The sequence below is a fragment of the Lactuca virosa genome, chromosome 5 (genome assembly GCF_052849685.1).
Source record: "Lactuca virosa cultivar CGN04683 chromosome 5, Lactuca_virosa_CGN04683_v6, whole genome shotgun sequence".
NCBI lineage: Eukaryota > Viridiplantae > Streptophyta > Magnoliopsida > Asterales > Asteraceae > Lactuca > Lactuca virosa.
The window spans coordinates 145604256-145617059 of NC_136430.1; the positions used below are offsets into that span (position 1 = coordinate 145604256).

General features: G+C 30.7%; 1 protein-coding gene across 1 annotated transcript; it reads right to left on the reverse strand.

Moving 5' to 3' along the window:
- Positions 1-11791: 11791 nt before the first annotated feature.
- Positions 11792-12370, reverse strand: LOC145111836 (uncharacterized). The gene has a single exon (XM_079048080.1). The coding sequence runs from the start codon at positions 12368-12370 to the stop codon at positions 11792-11794; it is 579 nt and encodes a 192-aa protein (XP_078904206.1).
- Positions 12371-12804: the final 434 nt, after the last annotated feature.

Below are 12804 nucleotides of genomic sequence, written 5' to 3' on the forward strand. Positions count from 1 at the left end.
AAAATGGCCAATGGAAGAATATATTGGTTAATGGTTCTGATTTGGGGTATTGTTGATACTATTTTATGATTCTAACATATACTAAATATGAATATAAAACTATTAAGAGGGTTTTATTGAATGCTATAACAACCCAAGTATTAATTTATTCTTTTGAATGCATGAAATTGCAATGCACTTTCTAAACACAATTTTAATGTTCTGTGCCTTGTAATTATTGGTTTGCATGATTATGGTAATCATGGATTTTTTTTTTGTCATTCATTGCTGCTAAAATGTTAAATGCAAGATCAGATTTTTTTTGCCGTTATGCAGGTCTTTCAACTCTTCCTCCTCCCTTCAAAACACTATCTCAAAGATAAGGTATTGCTTCACTTCTTAAAATTTGGCCAAGTTTTAGCTGTTCTTTCATTTCCATAAATATTAGTGTTTTGGTACATTATAAAATTGGACATGATTTTATGTGTTCTATAATGTTTTAACTCCTTGGAGATTATTGAGCTCTAGCTACAATTTGTGGACCTAAATTATGACATGGCATGTTTCATTCTTTATATCCATCCACACCATAGAGTACTATAGTTAATAAATCTACCTTTTTACCCATCTTTTCTATTTTTCCTAAATTCATACATTTAAGTCACTAAAAGCTCTCATCGGGTTGCTTTGTAACACCAATCTTGAAGGAACCATACCCCAAGAAGCAATATAACATTGTACTTTTTGAATTTCTGTTTATGTAAACAGGATGGTGTTTTTTGTTTATTTACAATTATGCAGGTAGTGTGGGCTTAATTGTTGGCTTGTTGTTGGATTAACCATTTGTCATTCAACTTTTATTGTTACTATGATTTTTTTATAAAACTTTATGTATATCTAAAATTCATAAAATGGGACGCTAGGCACATGAAGTTTACTTTGTATGTGAATCTTTAAAAATAATAGTTTCTTAAGTCAACAAGTAATCGAATAATAAATTAATTATAGATATTTGCTTTAATATTTCTTTGACCTATGGGTATTTGCTTAAATATATTTTTTAGTCCGAAAACAAAAATGTATTTTTATTTTTCAGTCAAAGGAAACAAAACTTTTATCTTTACCTAGAACAACAATGCAAATTTATTTTTAACCCAAAACAATTTACTTTTATTTTAATAAAAAAACACCAATATATTTTTATTTGTATCCCAAAACGACCCCATACTATTATTTGCAACAAATATCAGCAACATAATATTTTAAACAAAAAAACAACCAACCGAAAGGATACTTAGCATCGTCCAAAAAATATTCATCATAAATAAACCATTGGTGTATTGTTTAATTGCATGGGCACTCAATGCTTTCCTATGGTGAATCATTTTTGTTTTAAGTTTTTATATTTTAGATTTGAAATTTGAGGTTTAGGGTTTATGTTGTTGTTTATTGATGACTTTTGCTGGTATTAGGGAAAGAATTTGGGCTGCCAATAATCAGCATTGTGGCTTATTAAATTGCTTGATGTAGGTTACAATATATGCTCTAAATGGGTTGCTAAATGAAGAACAATATCAATTTTATGAACCTTTTGTTACTCAATTTGTTTTACTATTTTGCTAATGTATGTATCTTTTAAAGAAATAAAGTATACCCTAATGGAAATCTTCTATACTAGGGATGAGCATTTAGACCGGGGAACCGGCCGGAACCGGAACCGGATAGAACCACTCGGGCCGGACCGGAACGATATTCTCGTGGATTTTTGGAACTGGGAACCGGAACCGGTAGAACCGACAAAAACCGGTAGAACCGGCAAAAACCGGAACCGTGTGTTGCTTTTTCTTGAGGACTGGTTCCAACATTGACGACACGGCAAGAACCGGTTGGAACCGGGAACTGGTAGAACCGGCGGTCCGGTTCGGTTGTTAATTTCGGCCAACTTCGGTTCTAGGCCGGGTCCAGTTCGGACCGGTTCCAGCCGGGTCGGTTCCTTTGCTCATCCCTATTCTACATCATTTATGGTTTAAACATTTTCCTTAAGTTGACTAATGGTTAAGGCCATATTGGTTCTTTTTACGGTTTGTGTATTGTCATCAAAAGTAAATCAAGATAACATTTTCTTATTATTAAAAATAAATTTTGAAAATGTAATAATTTAATATATATGTAAGTACATAAATTGCTACAAATAGTTAAAATATATGCATTATATTTGGTGATATACTTTTTTTTCATTTCTTCAAATAACACATTGATTTGTACTAAATGTTATAATATTCAACAACATTATGGTCACCAAAATATAAAACAAATATTTGTAAATTTTAAAATATTAAGAACTAGGGGGTTGAATGTTAGGTTCTAATTCATAATAAATGTTGATGATAAGTAGATAACATATTAGTTGAAATATAACTATTCGTCGCCCATCGAAAGATAAAATGATTGTGGCGAAAAACAAGAACCAAAATCGAAAGATAACTAATCCCCCCTTCCCTCTCCCCACCCTTCTAATTCATAGGTTCCGTAAAGTTTGGTTTTTAATTTATGCTTTTGGAATGAACTTGAAGGTTTGATTTCCGAATGAAGTTAAAAAATCGAAGACATGTTTCTTAAAAAGAAGATATCCGTTGAAAGGAAACTATTAACTTGAAATAGTGTGCCAAAAAAAATCGCCGCCTAAAAATATTACGCAAGAAAAACAGTATGTTGTCGAATGGAACTAATTGCCAAAAGAAATTATTTACTACCGCCGCTTTGCGCGGGTATACGACTAGTGTATATATATATATATATATATATATATATATATATATATATATATATATATATATATATATAATTAAGATTCAACTGGCTTAGAATTGATTATTCCGCTTTATTTCTTGTTCCTTGTTTGGTTGTGGGCTTATGGTAAAATCATTTATTCGATTGTCTTTTCAATCGTAATTATATATGCATTATATATATAAATATAAAAACTATTTAAACATGTTAAACAAAAAGAATACTTTTGCAAGTTATATTATTACCGTTTTTTTTGAACATAAATGATAAATTTCATGAAATATCTTTATCATAGATTTACGATTTCAAACATGCAAAGTCGTTAAAAATACAAAGGTTTTCAATTCAATAAAACATATCTTTAAACTATAATAGGTATAGTTTGCGGAACATATGTACGATTTTACCAAGATCGGGATACAATACGGAAACAAACATATAAACTATAATAGGTATAGTTTATGGAACATACATACTATTTTATCAAGTTCAGGTTACAATACAGAAATAAAAAAATAAACTATAATAGATATAGTTTATGAAACATATATACATTTTATTCATTACAAAATGACTTTTCATTATTCTACACGTAACCGTCAATATAGCTTTGTGAGACATACTTCAAGTACTTATCTAAGTACCAACCAAACCCTGAAATTTTTACCAGAGTCTCCTGGAGGGAGAGCGTGACACTTGTGTATAGATCTATATGGGACTGACAATCTCGCACCTAAACTGTTAGCTACAGTTAAGCCAGCAGGCCTGGGGTGACAAATGTCGTACCAATTCTGGTGCCTGAAGAACGTCGTATTCAGGCCATCTTAGGTCATCAAGCATGGTTATAATAACTCACAATTTGGTATTGAATAATACGATTAGTGTACGAATACGTAAACAACTTCATATAGTTTTATTAAATAATAAAACTACAATACAGTATTTTACATTACAGCTGGTGGAGCCAGGCACATACATTTACAAAGTTTTCATACAAGTACACTTACATCATACTATTTTCCAGTACAGAGAGACTTACATTTCAGAGAAACATTCATTTTCATAAGGTTTTATTTAATAATAAAACTACGATATACTATTTCAGAGTACAACAACACTTATACATTTTGGTCTTATGGTATTAAGACTACAATTCATTTACACCAGAAAATATAGGATTTTCTGGAAAAAAAAAACATACTTACAATTTTCAAAGAACAAAAGACAGATTTCTAATACAAAACTGCTTATGAACTCACCAACTTAATTGTTGACACTCTTGTCAAAACTACTTGTATTCTCAGGGAATCAGTAGACAGGTATCCATACAGGTTTTGAGAAGACGGAGCATTATACAATCACGTCTTTTAGTTTTTACTATATACTTTTGGTGTCAAGTATACATTGATTTGAACGTAGATGTAAAAATTATACTTTATCAATATCATGGTTGTTGTACTTTCATTACTATTATACAATTATTGTGATACTATACATGACGTCATCCACCTTCGAACGTTTCCGCCGTTCTGGTTTGCGGGTGTGACAGTGGTGGTGATGGATAATGGAGGTGGGTGGGGGTGGTGGTGATGGGTAGTGGAGGTGGGTGGTGATGGTGGATTGTGGTGTTGGTTGGGTGGTGGTAGGTGGTGATAGTGGTGGCAGATGGTAGTTTTGGAAGGTGATGGGTGAGGGTGGTGGTATAGGCGGGTGGTGGTGGGTGGTAGGTAGCGGTGGTGGGTGGTGTTGGTTAGCTAGTGAGTGGTGTTGGTTAGTGAGTTTTTAATTGTTTGTAACTATTTTTTTATTTATATGAATATTATTTTATAATTTTAATTAAAAAAATTATATTATCCAAATTTGTTCTCAAATGTTCTCACAATAAGAAATGTTCTCGATTGAACACTCCCACATATATATATATATATATATATATATATATATATATATATATATATATATATATATATATATATATATATATATATATATATATAGGCTTAGGTTATTCTATTCAAAGTAATTATTGTGTTATTGTGTGCATAAATGTGGGCCAATTATTTTACTTATTTTAAGAAAGTGATTAATACATATTATTGAATTAAATATAATTGAAAAATACCATCCAATTTAACTAGAAGGGTATTTTAGTCAATTAATATATATTTAATAAAGGAAATTTGCATATTTTAAGGGATCATAGATTCTATTAATTTTAAAAATCCGATTTTTACTAATTATAAGGTTTTTAATTCGGACATTCTGACAGAATATGATTGAGTATGTTCAAAAATAAAAATATTTTAGAATAATAAAATAATAAAAATATTCTTGAACATATTTATTGATCATGACTTTAAAAATTTCTTATCGAATAACAACTTCTCGAACCATCAGTTGAAGAATTAAAACAAAAATTACATTAATTCTTATAGAATACATGTAACAATTGTTAAGAATTACATTTATTGTTAAAGAATAAAACTAAAAAACTTTCAAATCGGGAAAAAAAACATCAAAATCTAACAAATACACTAATTCGTTCTAAAAGAATAATGTTGCTAAGAAACACTTTTAATTTTGTTGTCCGTTCTTCATGCATCAACTTCTTCAAGCATCAACTTCTGTGAAAACAAATCCAATTGTAGTTTAGAATCCAATAACGCATTAGCAAATGATAAATAAAAAACTATATTCCTTTGGAAAAATATGCGGACTTGTTAACTGCACCAAAATCAAAAACCAAAAATTGTAGAACATGTATAATCGATGAGAAAAAAATTCATATTCCATTCCAACAGAATTAGAATTCGTGTTTCCATTCCGATAGAATTTGAATTCGTGATTCTATTCCGATAGAATTAGAATGGTATAAAATACACAAAAATCGATTTAATGCTTCTAGAACATCAGAAGGGGCGAGATTAAGTTCATCAAGAACTATCCAATGACCATTTCTAGACAGCAAAAGTCAATTGAATCCACTAATTAAACAGGGATTTATATCATGAATCCGCTGAGAATCGACATACTAATCATCAATTTCAATGGAAATTAAATCAGTAAACTGAAAGAAAAGGGAAAAGCCGAGATGAAAATTGACTTTTGGATTTAATAACAAATTATACGCCTACGCATATCTATTTGTTGTACTTCTTGATGATATTTGATGTGTTGATCCGTATTTGATCAAAAATAGAAGTTAGAACTGAGATCAATTTGAACTTGGATATTAGCCCCAAAATTCGATTGCTACTGTTACCCACATGGCTTCTAAATAACATCATCATCATCATCTAGGTTTAAATTAACAACAAACGAACAATACACTCGGATGAGGAAGGTAACTACAACTGAAAATTAGAAGTGGCTCACCTTCGACTGTCATCGCCATCTCCGTGAATTTTTCAAGGAGCGATGAATGAGAACGACGATCCTACGTTGCTGTGTGGCTGTGGGCATCTATGTGATTTAATTGATATCTCCGGCGATAAACGATGGTGATGAAGTAGAAGGAAACGGACTACGAAATAAAGATTGAGCCGAGAAGAAGAGAGAAAAGGCTTTGGCTTGCCAACGAGGACGGGATGATGAGGAGTAGCCGAGAGCTGCTTGATTGTAAAAGGTCGATGTTTTCTGTCTAGGGTTTTAAAGCGGTAAATGTAAATGATTTTGCCTAAATTAAAGGGTTTATGATTTGAATAATTAATTACCAAAATTAATTAAAAGCTAAGATTACAATTTTACCTATATATAGGTTTTTAAAATGACTGGTCCACATTTATGCATACAATAACACAATAATTACTTTAAACACCTGAACCTAGCTCTCTCTCTCTCTACATATATATATATATATATATATATATATATATATATATATATATATATATATATATATATATATATATATATATATATATATATATAGAGAGAGAGAGAGAGAGAGAGAGATAGGTTCAGGTGTTTAAAGTAAGTATTGTGTTATTGTATGCATAAATGTGGGCCAATCAAAATTTAAAATAAAAATAAATAATTAAATAAATAAATAAGGGTAAATAGGTTATTTGATAATTAGTTTCCACAAATAATAGTCTATAATTATGGTAACCATTGACTTAGCTACCTAGGTATTTTCATCCCTTTTTAAAACCACAATGATGATCTTTTTTTCATTTTTCACTTATCAAATCCGATCGACACATCCCAAAATCGGAACTCCTCTTCTTCGCGTCTCATCCCTCCGGTCGACAGAAGCCAAATGACTGTTTCGGCGATCTGGGTCTACCCTCCATCATAGTACACAGCAGCAGTGCAGCCTGTGTTCCTGCTTACAGAATCATCCCTCAGCTCCATAAAGAAGGTCGATTCCCTGTAGAACGTAAGTGCAGATCAAAAACCCACACAATACACTTTCCGTCTGTGATATTTCCGTTTTTTTGTAGTGTTTTATGTGATTTTGGTTTCTGGTGACCAGAGGTGAGAGCAGCTTGATGAATTTTGGGATTTTTTCATAGATTTTCGAGGTTTGGTTATTGTACTTTACAAGTATAAACAATTTTGTGTTCAAGCTTCTTTTAATTTTTATTTCCATGTCTGTGTGCAAGTTTTTTATTTTTTATGGTGTTGGATTTTCATTGCCCACCAGGTGTTTGATCATTTGCTTCACTGAGTTTTGGAATATCTAATTATCGGAGCAAGGTTTTCGTCTTCATGTGTGTGCCTTGCTCGTAAAGATGGTATGACTTGTCAATACGTTTTCTTACTTTTTAACTAAAAATTTTCCAGGTGAAAGGGGGTATTGGAGATATAGTTGAATAACATAGAGAAATACAAACTCCGAGAAGCTGTTAGGATGTGGGAATGATGAAAGCAAAGCCACTAAAGGTATGTCATTTCCTTTCATAATTACTTGATAAATGATGTTTTATTTATTTATTTAATTTTGTGTATTTTCTTACATCTGAAAATCTTTGATATATATTCCAAAATTGGGCAGGAATGTATTACATAGAATACACACTTCAGAATCCAGGGGTTTGTTTGAATGTTAGATAGAAATCATTGAGGTGTTTGGGTTTGTTTCATTTGATACACAACAATGGGTGTTTGGATTGGGTGTTTGACAGGGAAGGGAAGGAAATGAAAATCAGTTTTTTGGCTAATATACATATCAGAATGAGCAGTTTTTTGGCTAATATCTATTGGAATGGAATCAAGAATTCCAATTCTGTTGGAATGGAATGACGAATTCCAATTCTGTTGGAATCACAGAAGTTGATGCTTGAAGAACGGACCACAAAATTGAAACGGACCACATTATTCTTTTAGAATGTATTAGTCGTTGTTAGATTTTGATGTAATTATTAACAATTGTTACCCGTGTTCTATAAGAAATAATGTATTTTTTGTTTTTATTCTTCAATTGATTGTTCAAGAATTTATTATTCTACAAGAAGTTTTTAAATTCATGATAAAGAAATAGGTTCAAGAATATTTTTATTATCTATGGTTCAAGAATATTTTTATTTTTGAATATACTCATAAATATATTCTGTCAGAATGTCCGAATTAAAAGAATTATAATTCGTAAAATCGGATTTTTAAAATTAATAGAATCTATGATCCCTTAAAAAAATACAATTTTCCTTTATTAAATCTATATTAATTGGCTAAATTACCCTTGTAATTAATTAAGATGATTTTTTCAATTATATTTAATTCAATAATATATATTAATCACTTTCTTGAATAAGTAAATTTGATTGGCCACATTTATGAAAACAATAACACAATAATTACTTTAAACAAAATAACCTAAGCATATATATATATATATATATATATATATATATATATATATATATATATATATATATATATATATATATATATATATATATATATATATTTCAGATTTGCAAGTGGAATAACACATGCATACGTTTGTTTGAAGAAGAAATGGATTACAGATTTAAGAACTTGTCCCAAAAAAGCATTCGAATTACCCATTTTATTTTGAACGGCAGAACATTCGAAGTTACCCATTTACATTGATAAACTACTACATGTGTTTATTAAAAAAATGGAAATATGCAGATATAAAAATTTAAGATGTTTGAATTTACAAGGAAAAAAAGAAAAATATTTATTTATTGAAATGTAATATTTAATTTGTTATTTTTAACTTTTTTATTTCTTTTTTAAATTTAAACAGATAATTTAAATAAATAAACAAATAAAATAATTAGATTCAATTTAGAAATTTAGAAATTTAGAAATTATAAGAAAAATTGCATTAATGAAATTGATATGCATTTATTAAATATTTATTACATTTGAATATTATGTGAGATTTAATAAAATGAAAAAAAACCATAAAATAACAAGTGGAAAAAAAATTAATCAAAAAATCTTAAAAAATGATATATGTAAAATGAATTAAAACATAACATATGGCAAAAAGATTTTTATTTATTTGGTTAGATAATAGTAAAAAAAAATTTCATCGTAATATTGTAATGAAAAGTAGATAACTTCGTTTTAAACTTTTCAAACTCACCATCTGTTGATCTTGATCTATTGATCTATTCCACCAAATTGCTCGACCTTAGATGATTTTGCAATATTTGTATATTTTCAAATTTATTAGAACATAGACCACCGACTATGATAAAGGAAAATCTTTTTAGAACTGGAAAGTACACTACCTACTATGGTTAAGGGAAATCTTCCATATACATTACATGTTTTAAACATGCGAATATTAAAGGGCAAATATATGGGCATTAGATAGACCATCGCCCATTGCATTGAAAACATACGGACCGGCCCTACGAATACATACATAATACACATACAAAAACATATATACATAGATTTTACACATACAAATACACATATACATACATGATAAACATAGAAATACACACACACATATATATATATATATATATATATATATATATATATATATATATATATATATATATATATATACACACACACACACACATAAAATAAAGAGCATATTATAAAGGAACCTGTGGTGCTGTAATACGGTGGTGATAGTGGTATTTCGGCAACAAGATCGTTTTTACGACCAACAAGACCGTTTTTAGCTAAATTCTGGCAGAAAACTAGAAAATTCGGTAGAGTTCAGCAATTCCGACAGAGGAATGAAACAATCCTTCTCGCATGTCACTAGCGAGAAGAGAAAGAAAATGAAAAATAACAAAGATGGAGGTTTCACGACCTCATATGTCATCTTCGGTGATAAGCTTCCTCGTCGTCGGTGATGAGAAACCTCAACGAAATCGACGGAAGGGGAGTAAAATCCGACGAAATCGACAGAAGAGAAGTAATCGACAGAGTAATTTTTACGGAGAAAAGTGAAAGACAGAAGACCAAAAATAATGAGCTGCGATGGAAGTAATCTCGTAAATCATTAGTGGCGACGAGTATTAGCGGCGACGCAAAATGACTAACGAGAATAAAAAAGAATTGACGGCGACACGTTTTAGAGGGGATGGTTGGCAGTATTTTTTTTTTTTGGCATTAGAGGCAACAACCGTCACCACTAAAGGCGTCGCTGCTCTTGAGATGTACGATGTGTGTTTTCAGCTGTTGGATTGGGCACAATATCAACGATTGAGGTATAAGATCGGAGATTCACATGGATCTGGGTCAAAGAGCAATAGTACGTGATGCCTTTAGCGGCGACAACCACCTTTAGCAGCGACATCTAACGCGAAAGTTGTCGCAAACTGTGGTTGTCGCCGCTAAAGGCGTCACCATTAATGTCAATTACTCATGTAGTGTCGATTCGAACAATTAAGAAATGCTTTTGTTCGACTAATATTTGACGTCTCTAGTTGTGTTACCAACTACTTGGGAGCTTTGCACAATATGTAATACATGCCTATATGGCTTTGGAATGCATGAGCATAGCAAGGATAAGATTTTTGATAAAATTGTGCCTCATTCTCCTCTTTACTTGTTTAATAGAAACCCCAAAGTAAAATCCAACATTGTGAAACCCCGTTATAATTATTTCATTCTTTGTTATTTATTTTCAAGCGTCAAGATAGTTTTTCAATATGTTATAGTTATTTCGTTCTTTGTTATTTATTTTCAAGCGTCAAGATAGTTTTTCAATATAATCTTGTTGTTAATAGAATAAATAAATAAATGATCCCGAATTTTTTTTTGAAATCCACAAACAAAAACATTGCAAACAAATCCCAAAACTAGAATTCATACCAATTAGATATTTAAACAATAAACCGAAAAGGTTTAAAACAAGGCATATAGCAGTTGTAAGTTCGATTGTATTGTCATTAAAATTTTACTACTTCGACCCAATTGGCTCGCGGTAAAAAAAATTGTTATAATAAATGTGTGCTGATTATTTTTTTTAAAATTGCTATAAAATATCACAAATTCTTTTTTTTCTTTTCATAAAATACTACTAAAACTATTATAAAAATGGTATTTTATGAACATAAGTAACTTTAAACAATAATATTTTACAACAAAAAAGACCAAGTTATCCAGAAGTTAACTCTAAAAATAAATGATTAAAAAGAGTCCACTCTAGTTTCATATTATGGTAAAGATTCTGATAGATCTATAGAATGCTATTAAATAACCATATGATCATCTAGGTGATTTATATAGTGGCCATAATGTTATTCAAATATTAATATCTCCTTCATTAAATCGTGTGTATAACTTATTAAAAAGCCTCAACTGAGTCATGAGTGATAGCAGCTTAAATATACCTTACAGTAAACAATGTATTTGAAATTTGATCATTCTGGATGTTCAACTGTGATGTTTATACGATCAACATCACTAAGAAATGCATTAATAAACAAGCAATAAAAGTTTAAATCAAATGATTTCGGGATATATTTTTAATTCACTACAAAAATTTGTCTGGTGATTTTCACGCAGCCGAAGCAAAAAATGAAGAAATAAACACCTACTCCAATTACAAATATACTGACAAGAAATCTCTCTAGAAAGCATCCAAAGCAGCTCCTATGGCAAAAAGCTCACCATCAAGACATGTATTCTTACTGCAATCACTATGGCAGCACACACATCTTTCATCCCATTTGTTCTTCCTCTTCCTTTCTACCAAATCTAGTCCACAACGAAAAGGTGTTTCAATATTCATAGCTATACGAAGAGAAGGTGCTTTCACGTCTTTTTTCTTGGATTTCATCGTCACCCATCTCTCCGTTTGCATGTTTGGCGACTCAAAAACATCTCTCCAGGACAGTTCCGTTCTTCCAACTAGTTGAGACCCTCTAAACATGGCTGCTGTATTACTCCTCCAACGAAGCTCCAAGACAATTGTTCCGTGAATGATCATGTCCATAGATTGCTTCGTCCCGATGCAGTCCAAGGAGAATGATTCGTTCATAGAAAATTCTTTGTTTGGAGATACTTTTCGGCTATCTAAACGAACCATTTTGTTGTTTCCAGCTGAAAGATAACATCTAACAAACAAGTAACCACTGGAGTTGGTAACTTGGATGTTTTTAGCATTCATAATCATCAATTCACAGTGAAGAGCCTTTAGTGCATCCATTTGTGTATGTTTGGAATGTGTTTATGTTCTTTGGTGACTAAGAATAATGTTGTGGTCTGTCCATATATATAGTTGGCGGTAACCCAAAATCTATTATAATAGTCCACAAAATCAACCGACCCCAACTAGCACTTGTGATTGAATGTTTAGTGCAAATTAAGTATGGTTTCAGGATCTCGAGATCTTTAATTACCATTATGTTTATCTGATACATCCTACAAAATAAAAAACTCACAAGGTTTCCTAAAAGATAAAGATCAGATCACCAGAGATCTTGTACATTCAAATATTGCCATCACATAGAAGAATTAACTCCACCCATCTAGAAAAACCAAAACCAAATACAAAAATCGAAAAATCCAACCACGGACAGTTTTGGATTTTATTTTTAAAAGAACCGCAATTTTCGTTGCACTTCAGAAAACGAAGCAAAA